Source organism: Lutjanus erythropterus, chromosome 2 (genome assembly GCF_056507025.1).
Source record: "Lutjanus erythropterus isolate fLutEry1 chromosome 2, fLutEry1.hap2, whole genome shotgun sequence".
In the NCBI taxonomy this organism is placed as follows: domain Eukaryota; kingdom Metazoa; phylum Chordata; class Actinopteri; order Lutjaniformes; family Lutjanidae; genus Lutjanus; species Lutjanus erythropterus.
The window spans coordinates 10,364,377-10,392,012 of NC_139318.1; the positions used below are offsets into that span (position 1 = coordinate 10,364,377).

The window sequence follows — 27,636 nt, forward strand, 5'->3', positions numbered from 1 at the left end:
ATGGAGCTTTATCCCAGTGAAAACGAAACTAAACTGCCTACCCCAGCTTTAAATCGCAGCCTTGGTGTTTTGTGTGGAGTTTGCATGTTCATGGGGTTTCCTCCAGGTACTCCTGGCTTTCTCTCACAGTCCTGGTGAACCTCAACCTGCTACATACGTGTGAAATTGGGTGCAAATGTGTCCGTCTGGCCATATTCAAACCCTGTAACAGACTGGAGAAGTGTCCTCTCCTTCATCCACTTCATGCTGGGAGAGTTTCAAAAGCATCGTTTATCAGCAGATCTCTAACGGTTTCTGGCATCAGAACTACCTGTTTAGCAATAGTATGGGAAAGTTATTGAATGGAAAGACTGACTTTTTCTCTGAGACGTGCCACAAAACAATGTGATTAAAATGGAAAAATTAGAAACCTGAATCTGAAGTTCTATTTGTTGCATTTACTCATACACTAAGAACAACGGGATGGTCTTTAGGATATGAATGAATAAGAGACATCTCTCTCCTTACAAGTTAATGACATGTCGGGGCTTTAGAAGACTTGGATTATACTTGATAAGCAGTATGAAGGCATTTTATAGTTTTTGGTTGTCTTTTTTGAAAACTGGTCACCATTATTCTACAACACTGCTTTCCTGTGAGACTCCAGCAGTGTTTTTTGGACTAAAGAACTAAACCAAACTATCCCTTTAATAGTTGACAACTAATCAATTAGCCTATTAATCATTGCAGGTCTAATGTTAAGCATTTCACCTTATCTATGATTAGCCTGTTTGTTGTCCCCTAGTCTGTATGTTCTGTTGTTTTTGTCAAGATACAGCAAAAATAAAGTTGAAAAAAAAAAACAGAGTAACAGACTTGTTTTAACCAGGATTTTGTTGTTATAATGAGGTATTGTACATTTGACTTTTACTTTTCTGTGTTACTTTAATGTAACTACTTTTGCTATTTGAGCATTGTTTCTTTTCACTCTTTTTTCTGTCATGTAAATCACTTTGAATGTGTTTTAAAAGTTAATTTGTCACAACAGTTTTATTGCCGTCATTATGAATGATATCGATATTAACACATTGTAATCTTTACGTAGAGCTACGTGCGTGGGTTGAGGTGAGGTCTTGTCAAATAATTCTCTAGTAGTTATTAAAATAGCTTCTAAATATCCATCCAGACTTTTAAACCCACTCGGGCTGTGATTGGCTGGGGAGCGATCACGTGGGGCAGTGCAGTCAGTCGCCGTGCCGTGCCTCGAGCCAGCGCTGAGTGGAGCCTGTCTGCCAACAGCTTCAGCAGCGGCTCTATCTGGAACCCACTACACTCACTGACAATTAAAAGGAGGCCCCTTTTTCTTCTTATTTCCGAGGATTATTCTTCACCATGGGCGACAAAAAGAGCCCTACCAGGTAATGCGACCACCCATTGTCGATTTTGGAGTGTTTTGCGCGTTTCGGGCTCGATATTTGGACGCGTCTTCCTCACACAGGGATCGTTTCTCCCTTTTTCAGTTGGTATGCCACAGCTAGCTAGAATAGTGCAGTCACTATGGCGGCTTCTCGCTCCCTATAACCCAGTCACTTAACAGACAAAGGGAAATTTTTCAGAGGATACGCCTGGCATTCCCTGAAACGCTCTTCCGTCTCGGTGAAGCCTTTTGGAGAGTCAATGTCGAAATGGACATTGTTTGATATTGGTTTTGTTAGCCGACATGCTAAGCTTCGATGCCGAAAATTTTAGCAATGCTTGCCTGCCTGCTAGCCTAGCTGGCGATACAATCGGACGGTGTGGAGCTTCGCCACTGTGGGGATTTATGAACATAGGAGCTGTGCTCGCCGGGACTCGAACCCAATATTAATGACAACACCACCATGATTTGTGCCGTACCGAGTAGCTTGACGTGTTCTGTTTGTCACAATCTCATTTCTTGTTAATTCATGAAATATGTTGGTGCTGTTACTAAAAACTAACTTGACCTTAACATTATTTTGTCTGATTTGCAAAGGCCAAAAAGACAAGCCAAACAGACCGCTGATGACGGCTACTGGGACTGTAGCGTCTGCACCTTCAGGAACACCGCCGAGGCTTTCAAATGCAGCATCTGCGATGTGAGGAAGGGCACATCCACAAGGTAACGTAAGCTCCCTCTCCCTCTCTCGTCTCGTTTTTCCCCCTGCTTGGCTGGCTGCAGCAGCATTGCATCGCAATTTATGGGAATGACAACTTTGATCGACAGCCTGTTTGTCTCTGAGCGAATGGGGACTTGTTGATGGACAATCTTTGCAAACATCTCCCCGCCGTTGTCTGGATTATCCGTAGTTTTTTTTTTCCCCACCTCATTTCATGCGACTAACATTGCTATGCTTTTATGCATTCGTCTAGGTAGGCTGGCTGCTTCACTAGCCAGAGAGGGGGTGGGGGGGTGGGGTGGGGAAGAGGGACCATACTTCACGATGGCTGTACAGCTACAGTGCATCAACAGAGCAACAGCGAAAGGGGCTGCTTTTTCCATGAAGCGAAACAAGTGTGTGCATTTGCACCTACCTGTAGGATTGCAGAGGTTCTTATAATGAGCTGGCAAGTCAGATTTATTGTGCATGAGGTGGATAGACAGCAAGGAGATGATTGTATTTCAAATGGGAAGGAAAAAGTGGTTGTAGTCAGGATTAGAGATAAACCCCAGATGTGCATTTTTTATATTTATTTGTCCATCGGACTTTCCCCCTTGTGGTATGTTGTTACTAATGTCATTTCATGCCCAACCTGGTGTGACACTGCTTGGAGGACATCAGATAGTTTTCCCCCCAATGTTCCAAAAAAACATTTTTTGTTTTTTAAATGTCATTTATCTTTGATTAATCATTTTCAAATCTCAATCTGCCACACTTTTGCTTTGTTCCCTATGCTGTTTACAAGTGAATTCACTCATGTTTGTTCTCAGAAAATGTTTCCAGATTAATCACCACAGCATTTATAATAACAGTCTTGTATGTCCTAGACATTTCCGATCTGACAAGTCAGATTTAATGTGCATACGGTGGAGGTACAATAAAGGGAATGTTATATTCCTTAGGTGAAGAAGAGTGGTTGAAATTAGGATTAGAGATAACCCCCAATGTACATTTTTCATATTTCCCCCTTGTGCCATGAATCATTTCATGCCCAACTTGGTGTGACACTGAGTATTAAGAGGACGTTTAACAGCCCCCAACCCCCACCTCCCCACTGTTCCAGAAATCCACTTTTTTGTTGTTTAAATGTCAGTCCACACAGATGTCTATGATTAATCATTTTCAAATCTCAATCTCCCATAACTTGCTTTGTTCCTGAAGCTGTTTACAAGTGAATTCTCTCATGTTTTCTCTCAGAAAATGTTTCCAGATTAATCATATCAGCATTTATAGTAACAGTCTTGTGTGTGTCCCAGACATTTCCCCTGAGCTTAACTCGAAATACATTTTTATGATGTCAGCAGAAGAGTCTTATGGGAAACTGAGATGAAATCACCGTATAACTTGAATATCACGATGGGATTCCCTTTCGGTTTTGTGTATGGTGACGCCTCTTCTTTCTGTTCTGGGGAATGTTTTTGATGAGAAGTTGCGTCTGCTACGTATGAGTTTGTTTACTGGTGTCATCAGTTGCATGTTGAGATGGCGAGATAGATGAGTCATTTGTGGGTTTGTTGACAAGTCCCCTGCACTCTAACCTTTCCAGCTGTGGTTTTACAATGAGTGGCTCGGCTGACACCCCTGGTGCACCACAAAACGGGGAGAATACACAGATGCTGGTTTACTGAGAATCCAAAAAGATTGAGCTCAGTCTTAATTGTCTGGCTCCCCTCCCCCTATGATCTTTTTCTAGCAGAGTGTAGCTTAAGACCACAGCTGATGATGCAGGCTGAGCCTGCTGTGTGAAAGCAGGAAGCAGAGACGAGCGTGTCGTAGCCATCCTGCCACTGTGCTTTGGCAACAGCCCAGTTGCCTCTATTTGGTAAATGGGAGCACATGACATCACAGGAGTGGTTGTCACACATTCCTGTTTGATCTGAATAGTTAACCTTTGATTAATGCAGTTGTATAGTTGTGGGGCTGCCTCTTATTCTAATGAGTACTAATTAGCTGTCTTTTCTTCACCGTTTGATGTATTCCAGCAAAGCATGGGACGAAGCAACATGCTCTTAGCTAAATGATTCACACTTAAGGCTATGTGTGGATGTTTGTCTTGCTGCTTTTATCTGAGGCTTTACTTTGAATGTGCTTTTATTCAGTGGGACACTAATTAGAGTTCCTCACTGCTGCTAGGAGTCAAAACACTTCCTTTTTCAACGTTGAAGTTTGATTTGGATGCTCAGTTTGTGTTTACTACAGGATAAGTGAACTTAAGTATTGATTTGTGCAGTCAGTGTGACGTAATCCTATTTATGATGTTTGAAATGGCTTGTTTTGACTGGTGTGAATGTCTGAAAGCTACATGTCTTCCACACAGTGCCCAAATATAGCTCTCTTTTCCTGTGTCCTGACTCAAAGGTCAGTCAGTATTGACTGTATTTGAACATAGTAAGGAGAAGATGGATGCAGCTGCAGTAGTGGGCAGTATTACAGCCAATCATACATGTCTCTGGGGCTGTACTATATCAAATGATTATATTCATTGTTGATTAATCAGTCAGTTATTTTCTTGATTAATCAATCAGTTTTTTGGTCATTGAGTGCCCAGAAAATAATGAAGAATGTTGATCACTGTGTCCCAAAGCCCAAGATGATGTCCTCAAATGTCTTTTGACTGCAACTCCGAGATATTAAGATAATTGTCATATAGGAGTAAAGATACAAGAAAATATTCACATTTAAGAAGCTGGAAAATTTTGATCTTTCTTCTTAGAAACCCCCCCCCCCCCCCCCCCCCCCCCCAAAAAAAAAACAAAAAAAACAATTAAGCGATTGTCAAAATAGTTGGCAATTAATTTATGCTCAATAGTTAACAGCTATTATACCTCTACCCATTCATGAAAAGCTGTTGTTACAATAAGTAGCAGTCAGCAGACATTAGTGCAAAGATGTGGTTACTAGCTGCAGTTTGAGTCATACAGGGTCTACCTATCTGTCCAAAGTGAAATTCAAGATCAGATGAATATTTCCATCCCCTTGAGCTTGATACATCCCTCACAGTTTGCACTGAGTCATTGAAACACCAGCTGTTTCTGCAGGTGTTGATGGAGAATACCGAATTAACATGATCCATGAGGACTGACAGATAGTGGCCTACACTCAGGCGAGGCTTCAATTGCACTTTGTCCCCTGCCAGCAGTAGGTATGCTAGGTAACTATGGGACATGCAGCTCTGATTTGTGCAAGTCAAGAATGTGTGTTAACAAGAGCAAAAGTCTGGCTGTGGCATCAGCATGCAGGGAGAGGCCTGTTCTCCCCATCTGATCACAGCCTAACGAACCTGTTGACCCAGTCCAGCTCAGTGATGTAACTTGATACCCAAGTAGGCTAAATCTAGCCACTGCCACTCTGACTCTTAAACAAGAAAGCACTCTGCTTTTTGCACCTGACCTTGCCACTAATCTACAAGTCCAAGTAGCCCAAGCGCTCAGCCTCGGCATTCAGTGGCTGCTTCTTTGGGTAATTGGAGAAAGGCTTGCATTAGCATCCCCTGTGAGGTGCATGCTATCATATTTAAATGTTTCTGGCATCTGAACCCGATCACTGTGCGAATGTGACACCGTGTTGCTGTACATCAGTTTGCTTTGTGGCGGTGTTTGGTATGCACCTCTGTCAGCCCCGGGGCCCAGGGAGAAACCATTAGGAGCCCTCTAAAGTTGATTGATGGTGGGGATCACAGGAAGTCTTGAGGTACCTCAGTCTTTGACTGCTGTGCTGTTATCTGTGCGCTGTTGCTCTATCAGCCATTTCAAGTAGCTTCCATCTGTGCTTTATATGAAACAGAACAAATGGGTGTCTCTTACTTGTTAGCAAAATGTAGCGCTCTGACTAGATTAAATAAACTCACATGGTGCCCAATTTATCTAAAGCTAGGGCTGCTGAATGGACACAGAACATGAAACATTGCAGCGGATATACTATGAGTGTCCTTACAGTGAATGTTGGAGCTGTAATGAGTAGTCAATTAATTGATTAGTTGATCAGAAGAAAATTAATTTCCAGCCACTGTGAACATTTCAGTTATTTCACAAGCAAAAATCTCAATTTGCTTTGCTTTGGCTTCCTTTGTCATTTATGATAGTAAATGAAGAGTTAGGTTTTGGACTGTTGACAAAAGAAGCAATCTGAAGATGACAATATTTTGGCATTTGTTTTAGACTAGGTCAGAGGTTTTCAAAGAGGGTGGTGCACCTCCCCAGGAGGGCTCCAAACGGTTTCAGGGAAGGCTCAGTGAATGGATGTGAAAAAGATATTACATTTGTTATTACATAGTTTTCAAAAGGAGATCACATAGAATAGTCTAAATGTGTGTGATTTTGTTAAAGAGACACGGCATTGGGGAAATTTTACTGTTTTTACCACTTTCCCAGAGTCAGAATCTAATAAATGCCTTTCAGCAAATCTGTTTAATGTATTTGGTGTAGTCTGAAGTTTTGTAAAACAGCAATATTAGGCTAACTTGGCTCAATTGTTGAGTGTCTATTGGATCAAACCCCTGTACTAGATGATTAATTCTGAAAAAGTAGCAGATTAATTAATAATTAAAATAGTTAATTGCAGCCTAAGTAAATGTTTACAGAGCAGTGAGAAGAGAAAATGGATAGTAGAAATCGAATCTTAATTTTTGTCAGGTGATCTTAATGGGTGAAGTCCACATTATTTAGTGAAATGAAGTCTGACCTGTCAGAGTAATCCGGATTGGCAGTTTGAAATATGATTTAAAGGCATCACAGAAATTGCAGATTCGGGCTAAATAACACATTACATTTTTTGCATGTAATTAATATTCTAATAGATCTGTGTGTATGCCACCAGGCTGTCTCTGTAGATTTACACCAGCCAGCTTTTATTGTAGTCAGGTACTAACAGGTGAGGTCGTGCTGTGTGTGATAATAAGCCAGTTTTTTTAGTCACCTGTAACTTGTGTAGACTGAAGTGTGAATAATGTCTTGTGCAAATATTGTCACAAGTATGAAGGATTTTAAGGTGATAGTAAGATATATTTGTGATCACTTTGGCAACCATAGATCATTATTGTAATTTGTCCATGACAGATATTTATTTATGTTAATGTACTTAAGTAAATGTCTTTTGCATTAAGTCTGTGGCTTTGTAATAAGACCATATGGTAACCCATAAATCCACAGATTATGAACCAGGAATGCTAAGCAGAATAAGAGCGGATAAAATCTAAGGGATACCCAGCCCTAGAGCCGTGAGTTAGTAGAGGAGCTGAAAAAAAGTAAAAGTGCATCTCTCTCTTTGTTTAAATGTTGAGGCTGCACAATTATTGGAAAATGATTGCAGTGTGTGTCTGTGTTTGTGTGTCTTTGTGTGTGTGTGCCTCTTGTCTTTTACAATGATGGAATAGAGTCATTATAATCCGTGGATTCTACCACTGTCACATTAAGGCAAATTGTCTAGGATAATGGAATTACATAAGAGGGACATGCTGGCGCTCAATTTATATCTGCACTTCCTCACCCACCCCCTGCCCCCACAGCAGCCCCCACTCAGAGGAAACTGCTTTTGCTTATCCAGCATTATCAGCATCTGCACTAAAACCCTTAGCACGAGCGGGTAGCCCTAATCTTTACATGTTAATTGCCGGATTTAAAAGTTCTTAATTACTTCATGGGATTTGGCAGAGTGTGAGTGATTAAATACAGTAGCCAATTTGGCAATCTGACAAAACAGAGAAATGTTGAGAGAGCTGTTGAATCGGGACTCCTCCCACTCAGCAAAAAGATGAGGCAAGCAAATGAATGTGACAGTGAGGGAGTGAGGAGTCTCAGCGAAAACACAGCGAAAGGCATATGAGGACAAGGAGAAAGGGAGCGAGGAAGCTAGTGTGGAGTCACAGCAAGCTGAGGAGTAAGGAGAAGAGGAGGGCATAAGAGGACAAGGGGAGAAACAGAGCGGTGAAGGGACAGAGAGGAGCATAGCGTCTGGACATTTATGTGTGTGTTGAAGGAGGGGGGCATGGCTGGCTGCAAGGGGGATGTGCTCACTCAACCAAGAGTCTCTAGGGGCTAAAGCAGAGCGGAGCACATCATTACCCAGGGAGGGTGAGAGCTGGAATGGACAGGCTTTTCTCTTTCTACCAGTACCACCATCCATGCATGGGAATAGAAAAGGACCACTTGACATGTCATTTGCTACAGATACAATCAAGACTGAAACTGGAATTGACACTTATTTTCTAGGTCAAGTAAATTAAAGTAACTTTTGCTGAAGTAGTTCAAAGTGCAGGTTCACACACCAGCCTGGTTCAGTCTGGTTGAACTGAAGCCTTGAGCGTTTACCCACTTGGTGCGGTTTGTTTGGGCTGGCGTGAATGCCAGACTCTTAACTGTGGTGCGGGCCAAACAACTGTTCTCTGGTCCACCTTGAAAGAGTGGTCTTGGACAGCTGTCAAGTGAACTTTGGAGCATTTTTATTCCTGGTGTAGAGCTGCAGTGATTATTCAATAAGTTGACTGAGAGAAAATTAGTTGCCAACTATTCAAACATTTTCTGGTTCTATTTTCTTAAATGTAAGAATTTGCTGGTTTTCTTTGTCATTTATGATGGTAGATGAAGATTCTTTGGTAGGGTTGGGCTGAAGGATGATACCATCATCCATAATAAAGCCTAACCTGTAATTTACACCAGATGCGGCTTTATCAAGTTGCGTGTGCGCCGCGGTCATACGAGTGACTTCAATTCCCACCAGCAGCGTTTCAGAAGCGTTTCAGCAGCGGAGTGTTTTGCCCGTCTGATTATGTTTACATGCTCTGATTTTGTTGATTAAGTTCTCTTTCCTTGCTCTTTGTGCTTCTTTGACCAGTGAGCCCTCTACCACTGTAACATTGTGATGCTCCTTGCACCTGATTTACTAAAGGAAAAACCGCTAATTTAAGTAAACTCTTTACTGCCCAGTGAAAGCATGTTTCAAATTAGGTACAAATATAAAAATTATTTTACTTTTTTATTTATTTGTTTGTAAATGTTAATTTACTTTAATAATTTTGGCTGAACTTGTTCAGGTCGTGTGCCAATTTGGTAGACATCGTGTAGACGTGATAAGCATTTTCACAGTCTTTTTTGGCATTTTATAGGCTGAATGATTTATAGATTAATTGTAAGAATAATTAAGCCATTAATCACTAATGAAAACAATAGTGAGTTGCAGCCCTATGAATACCATTTGAACCATTCAAAAAAATGGATCATTTTATTTGTCATTTCATTTCATTTCATATCCACATTCCTCTAATGTTTGCTTTTATACACTCTTGATCAACACCAAGACGACCAGAACCAGACAGTGCTCCGTGATGAGTGATATCCAGGTAGAAATTGAATGCTTGTTGTCTTCTACCCACTGCCTGTATGTCCAATAGTTGAACTACATCTCCTCCACATGACTTTTGTTTACAATATGTGGATGGTTTAAGTTTTGCCTTTGTGAATGCAAACTAAAAGCATATGGAAATTGAAACAGTGTATTAGCCTCACATTGGTTTGATTAAGGAACTGGACCTTTAGATGTGGACCAGGTCTTAGAGTCAGTATTGATCCTGTTGTCCAGTGGTTTGTCTGAACATATTTGCGAAGCTGTAGTGGCTACAGTTACCAGTAGAGGCGTTGTGATTAACCTTTTGGTGTCAGGTTTCCTCACTTGATGTTTTTGTTTGCTTGTTTGCTTGATGTTGTTCCCCTTGTGTAGAACAGGAGAGCCTGCTGCGAAGGTGCAATGTTCCTTTTGGCAGTGTTGTTTGATGATTTGTTGAGCAAATTGAACCCAGGCTCTGTTTATATGAAAAGCAAATTGGCAAGGGGACGACAGAACAGCAGCAAGATGGGGTGACTGGGTCTACTTGACGGATCACTCACAACACCAGAGCCAAACAGCAGGAAAGAGGGTGAAGAAGACCTACTTAAAGCCAGAGAGAGATAGGGTGGTTGGTGGGGGCTAATGCACAAAGAGAAATTGAAGAGGGAGCAGGGAAGAAGACAAAGAGAGAATGATGGAGAGGAGGAAAACAAACGAGCGATACTGAGCAAAGTGACACAGTGGTGCTGATGGAAGGAGCTCATACGTGCTTACTGCCTTCACAGTGACTTGCTGTCAGTCTGCCCAGGCATTTCGTAGCCTGAAAGGTCAGTCATGGAAAGGAAAAACTTGTCAGTGTGAAGATGAAGTCTCTTTTACACATGAGCAGACACAAACTTAGACGTTTCCACTTTTAATTCCTCTGCCACAGACCTCGTTTTCTTCTTGCTTATGTCTGTCTCACTCAGACGCACAGAAACTCAGACTGTCTGAGTCCTTTAGCCTGTCAGGAGAGGCAGAAAAGCAGACACCCAGCAGACAGCATGGTGCATAAGGTTTGCAGTTCCTGCAGAAAAGGAGAGATATCTTTTAGAGATTTCCCCCGAATTCCTTTGCTCTGTCCAGTATTGTCAACACTCTGTACCGCGGGCACCAAATGTCATGCCTGACTGTTGAGCTCTTCTGCTGTTTGAGGAAAATGTGTGGGGTGTAGATGCTTTCTGGGAGCCTGCTGTGCATACAGAGCACCTAAAGAAATTTGATGGAAACATTGTAGGGGATCCACAGACCCCCACAAGGCGTGTAAGGTGGAGAAGATAGAGAAGGGGAGGGAGTGACAGTAACATTAAGCCCTCAAAGTCCTGACTCGAAGGGACTCGTGATGGGATGAATGCTTAATGCCTCTGGTGGGCAGTGAGAATGAATTGAGAAGTGCTATAGCCCCAGGCTGCTCTTCAGGTGCTGTCCTCATTCAACCTCCACACACACACACACACACACACACACACACACACACACACACACACACACACACACACACACACACACACACACACACACACAGATTCATACTAGTCAAGAACTTCCTTGAAGGGAGTTTGAATTTTTCATTTTTTAATTTAACATCAAAGTAAACAACTGTTCATGTGCACTGATGGAGGTGCATTCATCAAAAAAAAATCTAATTAAGATTGATGTCTCAATTTTTGGACAGTTATCTCAACATTATGTCCCTGGAGATGGAGGCTTTGCATCTCAGGATGAATCCAAAGGCAACTGACACATTTAGGCTGGAATTGGATTCATTTTTGCAGAACTGAATCAGAAGGTTGGGCATTGTGTCTGTATTATATTGATATTGTGTTATGAGACTAGATATTGCCTGAAATTTTGGATACCGTTATATCGTGATATGGCACAAGTCTTGTTTTCTCCTGGTTTTAAAGGCTGCATTACTATAAGGTGATGTAATTTTCTGAAATTTAACAAACTGTTGTAGCTGTTTTGTTATTTGCCTTTACCCATGTGGTCATAATATCCGCATTACTAATTATTATCAAAAATTGCATTATGTTAATATTTTGTGAAAGGACTAACAGTCATCCCTACAATATTGCCACAGCAAAGATATTGAGGTATTTGGTCAAAAAAATATATTTGATTCTGTCCATATTGCTTAGGCCTACTGAGTCAACAAGTTATTTATCAAGACAAAATTGAACTATTTGCTGGTTTGAACTTCTGAAATGTACAAATGTGGCGCTTGTCTACTTATTAAAACAACAAATCAAATATTTCGGACTGTTGGACAAAACATCTTAAGATGTCACGTTGGGCTCTGGGAACTTGTGATGGATATTTTCCTACAATTTTATAACACGTTTTCTTGTTTTATGACTAATCAGTTAACTGAGAAAATAACTGATTTAAATGTAAATTGCTTTTGTTGGACCAACAGTCCAAACCTCTGTCCAATTTCTTTTATGTAATAGGAGACCAACAAAACCAACAAACACTGACATTCGTGAAACTGGAGGCAGTTAAGTTTTTGCACTTTTGTTTAAATAATGACTTAGGCTAAACGGTTAATCAGTAAGGTTGGGTGAAGCCTTTAAGGCTACAGTAGATGGTGGTCTCTGTGGAAGAGGACCCATTCCCCTCTGTATTTTATGCTAAGGTAACAAAAATACAACAAATCTTATTAACAGGTGATTATACACTAATGAAAACATACTTATTAATATTACGTTCCATTGCTGCCAATAGTTCCCCTAAAATCTTACACACTGGAACTTAAAGAACAACAAAGGGCTGCTGCTCAGAGACAGACTCTTCATTTATACAGACACCTGCGGGAATATATTGGCAATTGCCGGTTGCTGGACTGACGCTGGCCAGTTTGAAAACTTCAACATATCACCCAACCCTATTAATCAGTTGTCAAAATAGCTGCTGATTGAATTTCTGTCAATTTACTTATTGTTTAAGCTCAAGTTAATAATCTAATACCTGCAGGCAGCACTTTTCATGAACAGTTTCAAGAATACTTTTGTCAGTTGTCAGCCCTGTAAATTGGGTCAGGCAGGGGCCATACAGTGTTCTTCCAAGACATATTCTAAGTCTTTCTAGAAAGATTGTCCAACATTCAACAATGGAACAATAGAGCATACAGATATATATGCACTCACTGACTGCTTCACAAATTTGTAGCAGCTCAGGCAGGCAGCTCTGGGCTCTGCTCCATCACCCTCCGTACTGGTAGGTGGGAGGGGAGAGGGCATCACGTGTTTCTACATAATGATCAAGGCATACGGCAAGTGTTGACACAGACGAGTACATGTAGATCATTGATTACATGGCTGCCAGCGCGTCACAGGGAGGTGCTGTGATCAAACTAAAGCCCTGTGGCACGCTCACATGCTGGATCTGAAAGACGTGCTCCAGGCGGAGGGTATGATGGTCCCTCTGTCCTACGTGGGGGGAAACCAGGTCACCGCCAAATGCATATGAATTGAGGATTCATGTTTCTGAACAAGTTTGTACGTCACTGAGGACAAGGAGCCCACGCTCGCGCTGCTGTGTAGATGCTGTTATTTACAAAGTCTGAATGAGAGAGTGGGTGATGTTAAACAGTCTGAGCTCTTCAGCGGGCCGTCCATGGTCGAAGAATACTGTTGTCTGTGGGCTGTCTCACTCTCCCTCTCCTCTTCGCTCAGCTGTCTGCCACTGCATTCACTCAGCCTGGCAGGAAATAATTGCTTGTCCTCCACACAGCACTTCAAATAAAAGAGCTGTGTTAATGAGGGCTTTCCTGCGCCTCTCTCTCACTCTATCACACTCTCCATCGCTCGCTCACTCTCTTCATTACTCTGCTTCTACATGAAGTGCTCGGGCTCATTGTTTTTGCTTTTTCTAGAAAGAGTTCCCCCTGAAATGGCAGCTTCAGCTTTTGCTCTCAGCTCGTCGCCATTGGCTGCTCCTGGCCAGCAATCGCACCAGCTGAGCAGAGAGGTGTGTCGGTCTCTGGGATGGTTCAGGCTGAGCAGAGCGGTCTAACTATGGGTGTCAGTCTGACTGAATTAGGAGCTTTTAAGCATGATGATAGTTATTTCAGGGCATCCCGTGGAGGGAGTCTCCCCCTCTCCTCCCTCCCTCCCCCAGACGGTGGAATTTAGGGCCAAGCATAGGAGGAGCTGTCAATCACGGCCTATTGTTGTGCGAAGGGGAGGTAATAAGCTGTGAGCCCTCACAGTGGGAAATGATTCGACAGCAGGCTTTACACACTTGACACACTCACTCACACACACTGATTCCCCAGGAATATATTGGCAGCAGTGGGAGGTTGGAGCAATTTCTGCAATTGGACCCTGGGGTTTCACTCCTGGTCCTGCTCCCAGGATCATTTCCAGTGAATCTTGTGAAATTTCTTATTTGATTTGGATGTTTGCTAAACGATATGGTTCAGTTGTGGAGTAATTTCAGCAATGTTGTAGTTTAATTAGTATATTTTATGCTCAACAACTCGGACAGATTACTTAAATGTAAACTGTAATTAATTTAAAATATGAATACTTTAAAGCAGTGGCAGACTCAGTACTCAGTGCCACTGCTGTTCAATAAATGCAAGTGATACACACATATAATGTCATGCAGAATTTCCAGCCATGATAATGAGCCACAGAGCGTTTCTGTGCAAAGCCATGATGGGTGGTCAGTAAATAAATAATGTGGCAAAGAGAGCGGTGGCTCTATCATGCCAGCAGCAACTCATGGCTGACTTACAGCTGGCACTGAATCATTGCTTAACTACTGGGGCTGCTTCTGCCGCCACTGCTGCCGCTGACACAAATCTCAGGCTCCGACCAGAGCTTCGGCTCGGCAACAGGCAAAAGAGGCGTGGAGCTTATCAGTCAATCAATCATTCATTCACCACCTCCTTGGCTAACCGCTCTTACTGCCAAACAAAATGATTTCTGCTCCTGTTGGATGCCGTCTGTGTTCACAATCTGTTTACTCACGGCTGTGGGTTAGAGATTTATTTTTTCACAAGGGGTATATGTGGGTGAGCGCATGTCATCATCACAGCTTTGCTCACTGCTGCTTTCTCATGTAGCCCAGGCTGACTCCTCCAAACTTGAAGTCTTTGTCATACTTTCTCAGTGTCGTATTGACTATTTCCCACCAGATTTTGATCAAGAATCCTGTGGTACTTTAAGCACACACAGGATTCCCATGACATGGACTGCACTGTGTCATCAGAAAAGTGACAGGACAGGCAAAACCAGGGATCAGAAGTATATAGGAATCCGGAGGGTTTTATGTTAATAGCATTTGTTTAAATGTCACAGCCAATTCAGCATGGAGTCATGGCATGTATTAGCTTATTACTAGCAAAGCTGCACAATGTGGTAAAAACAATCATAGTACAATTACTTTGACAGATCGCAATATAATTCATCATTAGTGGGAATGCCCATTTTTGCATCACAGTTTTCATTTTCACTGAAAACACTATTTAAATAATGATAACGTGACGTTTGTTGAGGTCTATATCAAACATGATTTCTTAATTTCTTTATAATCTGGAAACCAAGATTTGTATGCAAAGTATGCTAAAAAAAAAAACTAAACAAATATATTTTGGATTTTATAGAGCATTTTGCCTGAGAATGCAAATCTCGTCTTCCTCATCTATAATTTCCCCACTGGAATAATAACCTTCCCACAAATTCCCCATTATCATTTGATTGATTTATTGATATTCATTGTGCAGTCCTAAATATTTGCTCTGTAAATTTAGAAAACAAGTCTTAGACAGTATAGATCTGCTTTGACAAATTTGTGATTGTGTCAGTACAGGCAAGGAGGTCCAATGCTATAAACTCAACATCATCACTTCTTAATTAATTAGTTATCAACTTAATCACTTAAGCATTTAAAAGCATTGCCGAGCGTAGTTAGACTTACCCAAGTACCATGCATAGGAGCTCTAATGCTCAACATGGGAAGTAATTACTCTAGATTGAAATGGAATTGGGATCAGTTTGATGGGAGCAAGACAGGGATGGCAATTATGAAGGCTGGAGGTGGGGGGAGAGGGTGGGAATATCACTCTCTAACACCCCGTGGGTGCCTCACATAGGGGCAGCATGTAGAAAGAGCCCCTGGCTCCAGAGCACCAAGGCAGCTAATGGATACTGGATCAACAGCCCAGGGCTCGTCAGCATTCGCCACAGCTGGTGTATTGATTGGAGTGAAGTGCGGAGCATTACAACATGATGCTCTATTATTCCCCAATTGATTGCCTTCTGATCGGCTGCATGCCCCCACCCCCTATCAAGGAGTCTGTCAGTAATAGCAGTAGGAGACTAATTGAGCTAGAAGGAGCTATAGAGAGAGAAGCTGCAGAAGAATTGACAGAAGAATTGGACTGTTAAGAGTTTAAAAGTGCCTAGCTACTAAAAGATAGGGTCTGAGGGAGTAGAGTGTCAGTTCTGAAAGACGTGCGAGGATGGGAGTGCAGAAACGAGAGTAACTGGACTGGCAATATGATGCTGCCAAATTGAAACCCTGAGGCTAACCACTTAAGCAGCTGTCTGAAAACCACTCTCCACAGCAAGCCACTGAAATCAGCGTCATCAGTCCGACACACTATTGAGCTTCTTCTGTTTTTGCCACACGCATTTGCTCCTCCACCCGTTTCACTAAAGCCCATTCCCACGGCAAAGCTAAAAACATTTGTTTCCACTGTGAGAGCTTCATTTTCCAGCAGTGACACTTGTTTATCTGGCCTGATGCTTAGGCTGACAGAGTTTCCACAACTTTTAAGACTGCCTACTTGACCGCAGATCTCCTAAAGCGGTCCTGAGGATCAAGGGACCTCCTCTCCACTCTTGGGATATCACCAAAAACTCTTACTGCCAAGACTAGCATTGGCTTTGGAAGAGTTTGGTGTACACAGCTAGCTAGTATAACTTGTTGTGTTCCTGTTGAAAGGCCTCCTGAGCAGCCATCGAGCCATGCCAGGCTGTTTGTTTGCACGCTAAGCTTTTCAAGTGCGTGTTTGTGTGTGTGAGTGTACTTGTGGTTTACTCCTCACCATGCTTGCCCAGCGCTGGCCTGTGATTATCCATGTTGCTGGCTGGAGTTTGGTCTCGGCTGAGTCTCTGGAAGGCTGCAGCCATCCCTCCCTCTCCCCCGAGGTCCTCTGCTTCCCCCCAGATGCTGCCAGCTGGTGTCCATTATGCTGCAGGTGTGTGTGTTGGCTCAGGCAGTCTGACTTCGGGTTAGCATTTTGCCTCACAAGTTCATCTGCACAGCTGATGGAGCAGTAAGATGCTGCTCTTACTGCATGCATGTTTGTAACAGTTCAGTGGTGATGCACCACACTGGAAAATATGTTTTTCAAAAAAAGATGGTTTTATGTGCACTGCTGCATTTAGGAAATCAGTGGGTCTTGGGTTGGGTTGGGTTGGATATATTGATATTGTGATATGAGACAAGATATTCTCATGAAGTGGTGTAATTTTCTGAACTTACTAAACTGTTCTAGCTATTCTATTTTTTATCTTTGCCCACTTACCCGCGTTATATCCACATCAAAAATCTCATTGTGTTTATATTATGTGAAAGCACCAACATTCCTATTGTCTAATCTTAACTACTTTATATACTGGCTGGTAGTTTAATCCACAGCAATACCTCATATTCTATATGATCATCATGTCATCATGTTTGCAGTAAACATGGGCTCAGCAATAATGGTTGCCCACCTGCTTAGGCCAAGTAAACATGCCATTTCAGGCAAGTAGATCTGACAGGTAAAAAGGAATTAAATTAGGCCTATTAAAATATTTAATCAAATATGAATATTTCACACTTTTCTTTTATTTTCATTAAACTGAATATCTTTGGGTTTGGACTGACAAATTTAGACATTTAAAGACACCACCTTGGACTTGGAAATTGGGATAAACATTCTTCACTATTTTGTGAAATTTTGTAGATGTCGCAGCTCTGGATTAATCATCACAATTAACTTAAGTCCTTGTGTTGTTTGATAACCGCTAATAAATAAAACAGTTTTTACAGGGGCAAGTAAAAATTGATGTCTTGCTAGTAGATTTCTGAGCCACTTGCCCAACCTGGCAAGTGAAAAAAAGTCTGTTGTACACTATGCTACTGTATGATTTTTTTTTTTTTTTACATAATAGATTGTTTTATTTGTTATCTTTATAAGATGCATTTTGAGTATATATATATTTTTCTGTAATTCATGTTGAATATGTTTTGAATAGTATTTTGCTGTATTTGTGTCTTATTTATAATTAATTGGAATTATAAATAATTAGTTAATAATATCTGTGAAAGTTTACAGTTTCAGTGCCCTGATGTCATTCGGACAACAATGCATTGCAACAAGTGTTTTGGGTGATCACTGCAAAAAAAAAAAAAAAAAGTCTTCTTTCTGTTTCTCTCTTGTATACAGGGTTCAACTTTAATCCCCCCCACACAAAAAAATGTTTGATTTATTAGCAGTTATCAAAAAAGAATGAAGACTAAAGTTAATTGTCATGTTGTTGCAGTTTCTGTAGCGATCACAGAAAAGAGTCTATCCCAGTTTTTCCACAGTCCAGGGTGATGTTTTGTTTTGTCAGTAAAGGCTGAAAACAGCATTTTCTACCATTTTTTCATGAAAAATAACTTGAATGATTAATCGGTTATCAAGATAGTTAAATTATTTTTTACCACTTGCCTGGTTGGATGGTGAATGAAATTTTGTATAAAGAATATCAGCTGTTATATTGATTGTTTTTCTCCCCTATATCATTCTTGGTACCCTATTGTGTACATATGTTTTGAAAATACTGAGATTTTCTATAAGTTGTATCACCCAGTCTAGTGGGATTCTTTCAATGTTGCACCTGACAAGTACCTTCCTTGCTTTTATTGCATTTGCTCAATAAGAATGTTGAAACTCAAATACATGGTTTGTGTTTGTCTTTGAAAATGAGTCAAAAAGAGGACAGTGTAGCTGGCTTCATGGTTGCTGGTGAGCTCAGTGAGTGGAGCAGCTACACCATGTCCAACTGAATCCCAGTCTGTGACAAATGGGGCCAACCCTGCAGTAATCAGATTAGAGGACCTAAGTGACGTGCTGCAAATGTCCCACCTTGTGATCCTGTGCATTCATTTTATTACAGCCGTGAGCTAATGAGATTAGCCCTCAAAACAGAGCCGCTCCACCAGGAAGCGGCTGCGTAAACCCACCTCTGCAGCAGCTGGGCGCAGCCGCTTCTTTTCCCTCAGCGGCCTCTAGGTTCACTCACCTCTCTTTGTCAGCCGTAGTGTGACTGTGTTGGTGCATAGCCAGAGTCAGCTCACGGCTTCGCTATGAGGCTAATCCATGTTTGTGCCTTGGATCTCCTCCACAGGAAACCCAGGATCAACTCCCAGCTGGTTGCCCAGCAGGTGGCTCAGCAGTACCCTATGCCTCCCCCGCCCAAGAAGGAGCGGAGGGAGAGGAGTGAGCGCACGGACAAGGAGCGCATGGACGGCGAAGGGGAGCGGGCCAACGGCGAGGGACGCCCTGAAGTTGAGCGTCCAGAGAGAGTGAGGCCAGAGGGAGAAACCCCTGAGAAGGAAAAGAGTGAGAAGGAACAGCCAATCAAAGACAAACCTGACACAGAGAAGGACATCACCCCAGCCGTCACGAAGAAGCCCAGCAGCAAAAAGACCAGGTCAGTATCCACATCCAGGCTTCACCTGTGTGTCTAGATGTTGCCTGTGCTTGTGTTATCCTCACGTGTCTCTGTTTACCTCCAGACCCAAATCAGACAACCATCAGAGCCCACCCAGCGACAAACACAGCATACAGTCTGGCAAATCAGCAACCAAGACCAACAACAAGAACTCGCACATCTCCAGGTGTGTAGCACCCTCTCATACTCCGCGTCTCTTTGGCAGAACACATGGTTTAACATCTCTGACTACTCTGCACTTCCTTTTAGAAAAAACCTCACGCAGCACAGGGCGAGTGGGAAACCTCAAATGATTCACAAATGATCTTTTACACTAAACACCCACTCTCACTTTATATACACTTGTTCTGACTGTTCATGTGTCACCCGATGAATTGAGCAATTTAGTGTAACCGCCCCCACAGTGCTGGCAGCCTCCCCCTTGTTGTTGCTGAGACACACATATTGTGGTTGCCGTTTCTGGTTATTAAAGGAGCCATATGTGATATATTGACTGTACCAAATCATAAAATGATCATGTTGAAATACCGGCATCACTGGAAGCAATGCTACAGCTAGTATGTTCTCATTTGAAAATTACATTCCTGGCCGGGAAGTCTGTTTTTGTTTTGGCCTGTGCGATTTCACACACTGTCTGTTTCATGTTTATTCACTTTACAGAGATAAAAATTAATACCGAATGTTTGCCAAATGAGTAAGTGTCTGTTTATGAGTCATAAGAAATAATCAATAATCTTTTAGAGAAAGTAGATGTTTATAGCAGTTAAATTGAGCAATATGTTAATGGTGTCTGGCAGGCAGCAAAGGTGGCAGTCACCAACTCCAGAGTGTGTATTTTCAGAACAGTGAGCTTTTGTTTTCAGGATAACAGGCTTAGTTTTACATGAACAGACAATTGTCAGAGTTATAAAAAGTGGATCAATTTACAGTGTATGACTTGTCCTTGCTTGCCATCATCAAAGTATAATACTGTGCTTGTGTAGGGGCTCAGTTACACTTCCAAACGGATGTGTACACAGACAGCACAAACAGTCTATTAGTTCTAGTTCTGGGGTCCACTTGGAGGAAAGGTTTTTGTAGTTCACTAAAACTAAAGTAAAAACTAAAAATAAATGTGGAAAAAAACATTTTAGTTAAAATGAAATAGAAAATAAAAACCAGATTTTAAAGAAAAATGAAAACTAACTGAAACAATATTGTGCACTTACAAAACTAACTAAAATTAAATAAAAAATATACAGGAAATGTCTCAAGTGTTGTTATTGTTGTTATTGTTAATTTGGTCAGGTTTGTCAACACAACTTGCTCCAGTATTGTGAATTGGGACTCCAGAACCCCTTTGTAGCACTAGGGTGTTACATATTTCACCTTTAAAGTTTTATCTCCCTCTCGTCTTTGCCCCACAGGCCCAAACTGAAGAACATTGACCGGAGCACCGCCCAGCAATTGGCCATCACCGTAGGGAACGTGACAGTGATCATAACAGACTTTAAGGAGAAGACCCGCTCCTCCTCCACGTCCTCGTCCACCATCACGTCCAGCGCGGGCTCCGAACAGCAGCACCAGAGCTCCGGCTCCGAGAGCATGGACAAGGGCTCGTCGCGCGCCTCCACGCCTAAAGGGGATCTCTCTGTGGGGCACGACGAGTCGTTCTGAGACCCCCATCCCTTTTCACGCCCTCCCGTCCTCACCCCTGCTCCACTTCCCCTACTTTCCCCTCCAACGTTTCTGGACACTATGGATCCCATAGGGGGAGAGATTTCACCTTTTTTCCCATCGCTGCCCTGCCTCCATTCCATGACCAACCCTGGATGCTGAGAGGAGCTGGCTGGCTGAGAGGAACAGTGTGGTGCGCCTGCTGGGGAAACAAACACCCTGGTGGGAGAACTTCCCTCATGGTTACACCCATGGCACAGGCGAGGAGAGCTGGGCTACAAAGGAATAAAGCCCCCCATCCCCCAACAACCTCCCCTGTGGTAGCATCCAGACACTTGTATGTATTGTTTTATATTCGTACGTGGATGTGAGGCCAAGTCGACATTTTTTTTGTTTTTGTAAAGAAGAATTCTCCGCTGGGCACAATAACCACCATCATTTCAATAACTTTAAACTATTATTACCCTTATTTATTACCTGTTGCACCTGTATACTTTGATGTTCTCCTTTTTATGTTGAAGCTTTGCTGTGTAGCTCTGCCGATCGATCATTCCTTCAGTGTTTTTATTACAGTTTGAAAATGATAGGACAAGACTCGAGTCACACAGACAGACACATACACCAAAACACACACATGAACACACACACTGGTGCTAGATACACTGTGAAGCGGTTTTGCAGATCTGGGATTGCCCATTCACTCAATGTGACAAAGTGCTGATGAATCAAATTCTCATTCACTTTTTCTCAACAACACTGTCTCACTCTGAACACTGTCGGGACCTCCTGCTGCAGGTCCGTCTTACTCGTTCTGTACAGGTCAGTGTGCATCAGAAGAAGGTCACCTGAGGTTCACACACCTGACTTTTTCAACTAGATTGTCTATGATTTAGTATGCTATAGCAGATCTCTTATACAGTATCTTATGTCCTTAACTGTACAGTGTAGGCTGTTGTGTAAAACACTAAAAAGCTGTTGATATTTTCTGCATTCCGTACTTCGATATTGAGTTTTTCTGGCCGAAGGCAGAGCTGTCCTCTCAGCTCTGGAGCCAGAGTTTTTCTCTGTTGTGACTGAAGGATGGTTACACACACAGTTCCACTTGGTAAAACCATATCGAACTGTAAAATAGGCCTGTTGTGTCAAGCTGTTGTGAATCGATTTCATTTTTTCTTTCTCTGTTTTTTTTTTTTTTTTTGTGGTCCTGAAGATGACTTCGAATCTTCATTCTCTCAACCTGAAAACATGTGCAAAGACGTGAACACTTTGCAAAGATTTGACAATTCAATTGACCTTTTATTTTATTATTATTAATTTAAGACTCCTGTCATTGAAGGCAAAAAATATTGCAGTAGTTAATAGAACACAATTGCTCTTTGAATTTTTAGAACAGCAAGGCTTATTTAAGGGTTTTAATTCACTTTCACCTTAGCTGATACTAGACCAACATAATTTCCTTTTTAACTGTATGAAATTGTATAAAGAATAAATGTGTATATGATATCTTAGTTTTATTTATTGAAGGACCAAAGGAATTTCATAATGACATGATAAATAGACAGATAAATAACAATTTGAAATGCAATTATCTAATGTGTGAGATGAATAACAGTTTAAATAAAGACTAATATAATCCATGTAAATGGTGTTCTTATTGTCCACTTGTCTCTGTGCACGGCTAAATTGGGGCAAAGAACTGTCAATACTGTGAGTTGAAGAAGGCTACCAGCTCCGCACCCGGCGGTGGATCTCTCCTCGTTATGCAGGCGGTGTGAAGCAGACTGGGTGCGGGAGTGGGTAGCCGAGAAGAGCTCTGGGTCTGCTGGGTCGAAACCTTTGACTTTAGTAAGCCCCCCTACCACAGTGCACGTAGCTCCCCTAACAAGGGCCCCCGCTCACCAATTGAGAAACTAAAATCAGGTTAGGTGAGGTTAACAAGTCCCAAAAAAAAATCTCTGGATCCGAGGGGGCGGGTTTTGATCTGTGTCGAATAAAAGCTTTCACACATAGGGATTATAATCATGTGTGTCATAAGCAATGTTGAAGCCCAAGAGAGATGTGTTCATAAGTTTTTTCTGCTCTTAAGCTATGGTTAATATGTAATTATGTACTTTATTGCATACAAATATGGAATCAGTGTTCAAAGTGAGGAAAAGCAATGTGAATAGAACTAAAAAAGTGTGGGACTCAGAGGGTAAAAAAAATGCTTTGTCCAATTTTTACTGAGAATAAAAGCCTGCTTTGTAATGCAATCTATTAGAAATGGGCCTAAAAAGCCATCTTTTCACCTGCCTTATCTGCAACCACATTCACTTGACTGAGTACTCCAACAGAAAGGATTCATTGTTAAATTATTGACAAATGGCCATTTGCTGAGTATATGAATTATTGCTTGTATATAGAATTTTAAAAAGGTGCAAAAGCAAACACTATGAATAATGGCATTGGAGCTGAAGTCTTTTGTTTCCTGTTTCCTTTCCGCGCAAGCAGTTCTGTTCTTGTGTGCGACCAGTAACCTTAATTTACTGTGTAAAGATGGTTACATTTTTTAGCTTTGTTTGTCAGAGACCCAAATATAGAAGGCTTGTTTACTGACTGTATAACCTTAACCGTGAATTTCCAATTAAGTGTATTATACAAACTCATTTCTTCCTATAACAATGTCTTGTACAATGCTTTTAAAGTTATTGCTCGGTTTTAAAGAAAAAAATGACAAAAAAAAAGTTTTAGGGACAGTACAATAATCCATTCTTTGTTTAATCCAGTTTTAGTTTTTCTTTTTTTTTTTTAACTTATAGCTGATGTGTCATTGTTTCCCCTTGTGAAATGGTCACATTATGTTCCTGGTGTGGAAATGTACGCAGCATTTTCAGCGGATCACGGCTCCTTGTCTAGCTTATAATGTTAAAAATACTACATGTTTCTGGCATGTGCACGACTTTGCGCTTATAGGCTAACCTGATCATTTTCCTCCGCTTCAAATAGAAATGTCTATTTATGAATTTTGCTTGTAGTTTTTCACAAATAAAATTGTTAAAGTTATCTATTTTCTGGCTGCTTTGTGTCTTTTGTTGATGCTGTTTGTCCACATTGTATTTACAGACACGTGCGAGTTCAGTACTCAGTTGCAGTTTACACTATCAGATAACCGGAAGTGTGTGCGGACCCGAGACGGCAGACTATTGATCGAGATGTCCTGGGGAGCGTGTGTTCATAGTAGAGGAAGAATTCAACAGTGCAGTGACACATGACATGAGGGAGCCCTCATACTGACAACAGCTTTCAATCACGTCTCCCTCCAGAGGCTGGTTAGCAGCCCGCTAATGCACCATCTAAAAGCTCCAACCAATGGCTGCATTCCTCTGTCGCCACTGATAATCTATAGAAATACAGAAGTGCACAGAAGAGAATAGTTAATGCTTTATTTTAAAACCACATTCACTTCAAAGATTATTTTATTCACTGAGGGAGAGGAGCTGTTCCATTTCCCTCTGGTTTATTTATTAAAACACTTTGTTCAAACATCCTCTTTGCTCTGGTTTTAGAGAACAGTTTTATGGCTTTCCATATTTAAAGCTTTCCATTCCAAAACTTTATGTGTTTAATTTTTTTCCTCTTTGAATTCCATCAATCAATATTTCAAAATAAGAGAGTCTGATGAATAATACATATTTTTCTTAATAAATAATGTATCAGAAGAGGTCTTGGTGTCTTCAAGTGGTTGATATCTTATTTTAGAATAAACTTTAAAGCCTGACCTTTGCAGTATATGAATTAGTCCTGGGAACAAGTTAAATATCCTGCAAAACAGTGTTCATGGTCCTAAGTATCCACATCATTTGGCATCTCATAATGGAAACAATTTACAATCTTGGCTTGATAAACTTGCCATTATCTCAGGTTCTAATAATGTTAGAGCCATTGAACACCAATCAAACACTTTTTTTTTTGTTTAGCAGGAAATACAGAAATGTCCAAATGTATATACTTTAGGGGACTGTCTGGGACACCCAATCCACCCATTTACCACTTTTTTTCATTTTCAATGGCCAGAAATGAAAAATATGCCAAGATATTTTAGAGGCTTTATTTCTGGTGTCAAAAAGAATATATGAAAAGTTTGTAAAAGGTAAAATGTTAAGAAAAACTGTGTGATTTAACATAAAATGTGTGTGTCCATGTTTAAATAATGAAAAATATGACATTTGCTTGTACCTTTCAATCATGTGGATCTTTTTTACTCTCGTTTTATTTTATTCAATTTTTTGTCTCTCCAGGAGTTGTATTTCTGAAGACATCAAACCCTAAAAATGACTTGCAGGTTTCACTAATGAACAATGAAAAAAAGTGAAATGCTTTGGTGACTGACAGCTTATTGGATGATCAACATCAGAAGTTTCATTGAGACTGAAACACCTTATTTGCAGGGGTGTGCATAAGACTGATATGACACTGTCATAACCATGTCCTGACACCTGTCATGAACATAGAGTAGAATGAATGTTCATGACTGTTGTCATTAAGTGTCATTCTTTCAGCTTTGTAATTCTTCACACGAAGTTGACATTTTGTGAGATGTCTTTGTTATGACAACTTGACATTAACCAAGACATCATAACCTGTCATAAACATGCCACAGCAGGCCTAATTATGAAACTTAGACATATAATTTAGCTCTACAAAAGCATTTGTCAGTGTAATAATTCTTAATAACATCTTTATGACAAATCCAAAATGTATGTGGAAATCAATCAATGGAAATATGAATGACACACTTACATTTGTATCATGACAGCCAATGTCAAAACTAACCACATATAACATCTTAATGTCATGTTAATGGATAAAGATAAATATTTTCTCTAGGTTTGATAATTAGGCTTACTATTGCATATTTATGACAGGTTGTGTTAATGTCAAGTTGTCAACACAAAGACATCAGCAGGTTATGCTGTCTCCGTTAATGTCAAGTTGTCAACACAAAGACATCTCAAACAATGTCGACTTTGCATTCAAAACTATGTAATTGAATGACACTTAATGATAACAGTCATAAACACTCATAAAGACTCCTTCATGTTAATGACACAGTGTCTTGTCATCGTTATGACAGTATCATGTCATTCATATGCACACACCTTTATATAAAGTGTTTTCATAAAGCTCAGGGCTCTGATCACGACATGTGAACAGCTAAGAGGTTTTGCTCTTGGCTTATAGAACATGAGACATTACTTTTATTACAGTATATATTTTACTCCCTCGTGTGTGAGCATCTCACAATAAGGTTGCTAGGAAACCTGTTGACGTCAGTGTGAACCTTTTGACAGGAGGAGAAATGGCAGTTATATTGACACATGGAAAAGGTGGGTTTTCCACCAAATACGATCTGCTTTTTCCATACTTTTATGTTAATATTCAGAGTTCTGCACTGGACGATGCGTTGCTGTCTATCACATTTTATTTCAGAAGGCTGCTTGGATCAGCTCTGGTTCTCATTCCTTCATTCTGGCGCCACTTCATCTTCCTCTCCCTCTCCCCTTGATTTCACTCACCAGTTTCTGAGAAAAACTATTCACCACCTTATTAAAATACAGAGCTATGACCAGATCACTATGCTAATTATGCACTCTGGGAGTCAACTGGGGAATGATACATTCAACAATTACGTATTCATTACTACTGAACATGCAAAGATGAATGTACAAGTTGTACTTTTTATGCTCTTTATTATGTACACGTGCCCTTTTTGCTAAGCATGTGTAGAAACGCCTCAAATGGTACTTTTTTTTCCCCCCCTTAATGAGCTATGTATTGCTTTTACTTAGAAACTTAATATTTCATGGGAGCAAATTTACTTAAGTGAAAAATCAGTGAAGGAGCAGTTCCCTAGCCCACGCAGGACATTTTGGTATTCTTCCCATCTCTGGCTTTACATCCCCAGGCATCCTTGAGCCCTGAAACTTAACCTGTACCTGCTCCAGGGCTGCCGAGGAGGGAGCACAGAGAATCTCCCCCTTGAGGGATAAATGAAGTATATCATAAAAAGAAAATTGCTTTCAGGTCACTACCCAAGTAGCAAGGGCAGAAACCTAACATATAAGGTGGCTTTAAAGCTATAAAATAAAATTGCCACTTGATGTGATGGAGTAAAAATGGAACAAGTTGGCATTAAGCTCTGAAGGTGCCATTATGGTGTTTGTTCATAAGGTTTCTCAAAGTCCTTCCTCAAATATTGTGAAAGTGTATCCGAGCAGAGCAGGCAGGATATCAGCGATTCATCAGCGGATTCTTTGGGATGCTCTGAAGGAATCGTGAGGAGGAGGGTGAAAATGGAGGCCTTAATTTTGGCGGCTCTTCTCAACCCCGCTTCCTTTCTCCCTCAAATCAAAGAAAGCTCTTCTGGGATCTTTTCCATTCAGGTCAAGGTCCAACCAGATGGGCGTCTTCCGTTAGAGCCGAGCCCTCTGCCAACCCAAGCCCCCATACCATGACCAGATCCATATGCTGAGGAAGGTTTGAACATCTGCAGATAAGAAACCACCACTTTTATGTGAAAAGGAAATCAAGAGGCCTGATGCAGAACACTGGCAATGTGTGAAGCAGAAGGTGAAGTGAACCATATTTCCTCTCGAACCACAAATTCTGTGATGTTTACCGGGGAGCCTGTGCTTGTGATCCGGAAGTACTGAGGAAGACGAGCGGTTGAAATATGTATCATCATCACTTCAGCTCACTGGCAT

The 27,636-nt window shown here is 41.1% G+C and overlaps 1 protein-coding gene across 1 annotated transcript; it reads left to right on the forward strand.

Moving 5' to 3' along the window:
- Positions 1-1,244: 1,244 nt before the first annotated feature.
- On the forward strand, positions 1,245-23,935 carry rybpb (RING1 and YY1 binding protein b). The gene is made up of 5 exons (XM_084727696.1): positions 1,245-1,397; positions 1,994-2,119; positions 18,911-19,216; positions 19,302-19,403; positions 20,644-23,935. The coding sequence occupies exons 1-5, from the start codon at positions 1,372-1,374 to the stop codon at positions 20,891-20,893; spliced, it is 810 nt and encodes a 269-aa protein (XP_084583822.1). The 5' UTR covers positions 1,245-1,371; the 3' UTR covers positions 20,894-23,935.
- The last annotated feature ends 3,701 nt before the right edge of the window (positions 23,936-27,636 follow it).

Excerpts from the sequence above, each read along its gene's own strand:
- rybpb (XM_084727696.1), top strand. The coding sequence starts at position 1,372 with ATGGGCGACAAAAAGAGCCCTACCAG. Across the intron at positions 1,398-1,993 it reads GACAAAAAGAGCCCTACCAG|GCCAAAAAGACAAGCCAAAC; the intron begins GTAATGCGACCA and ends TGATTTGCAAAG. Across the intron at positions 2,120-18,910 it reads AGGAAGGGCACATCCACAAG|GAAACCCAGGATCAACTCCC; the intron begins GTAACGTAAGCT and ends TCTCCTCCACAG.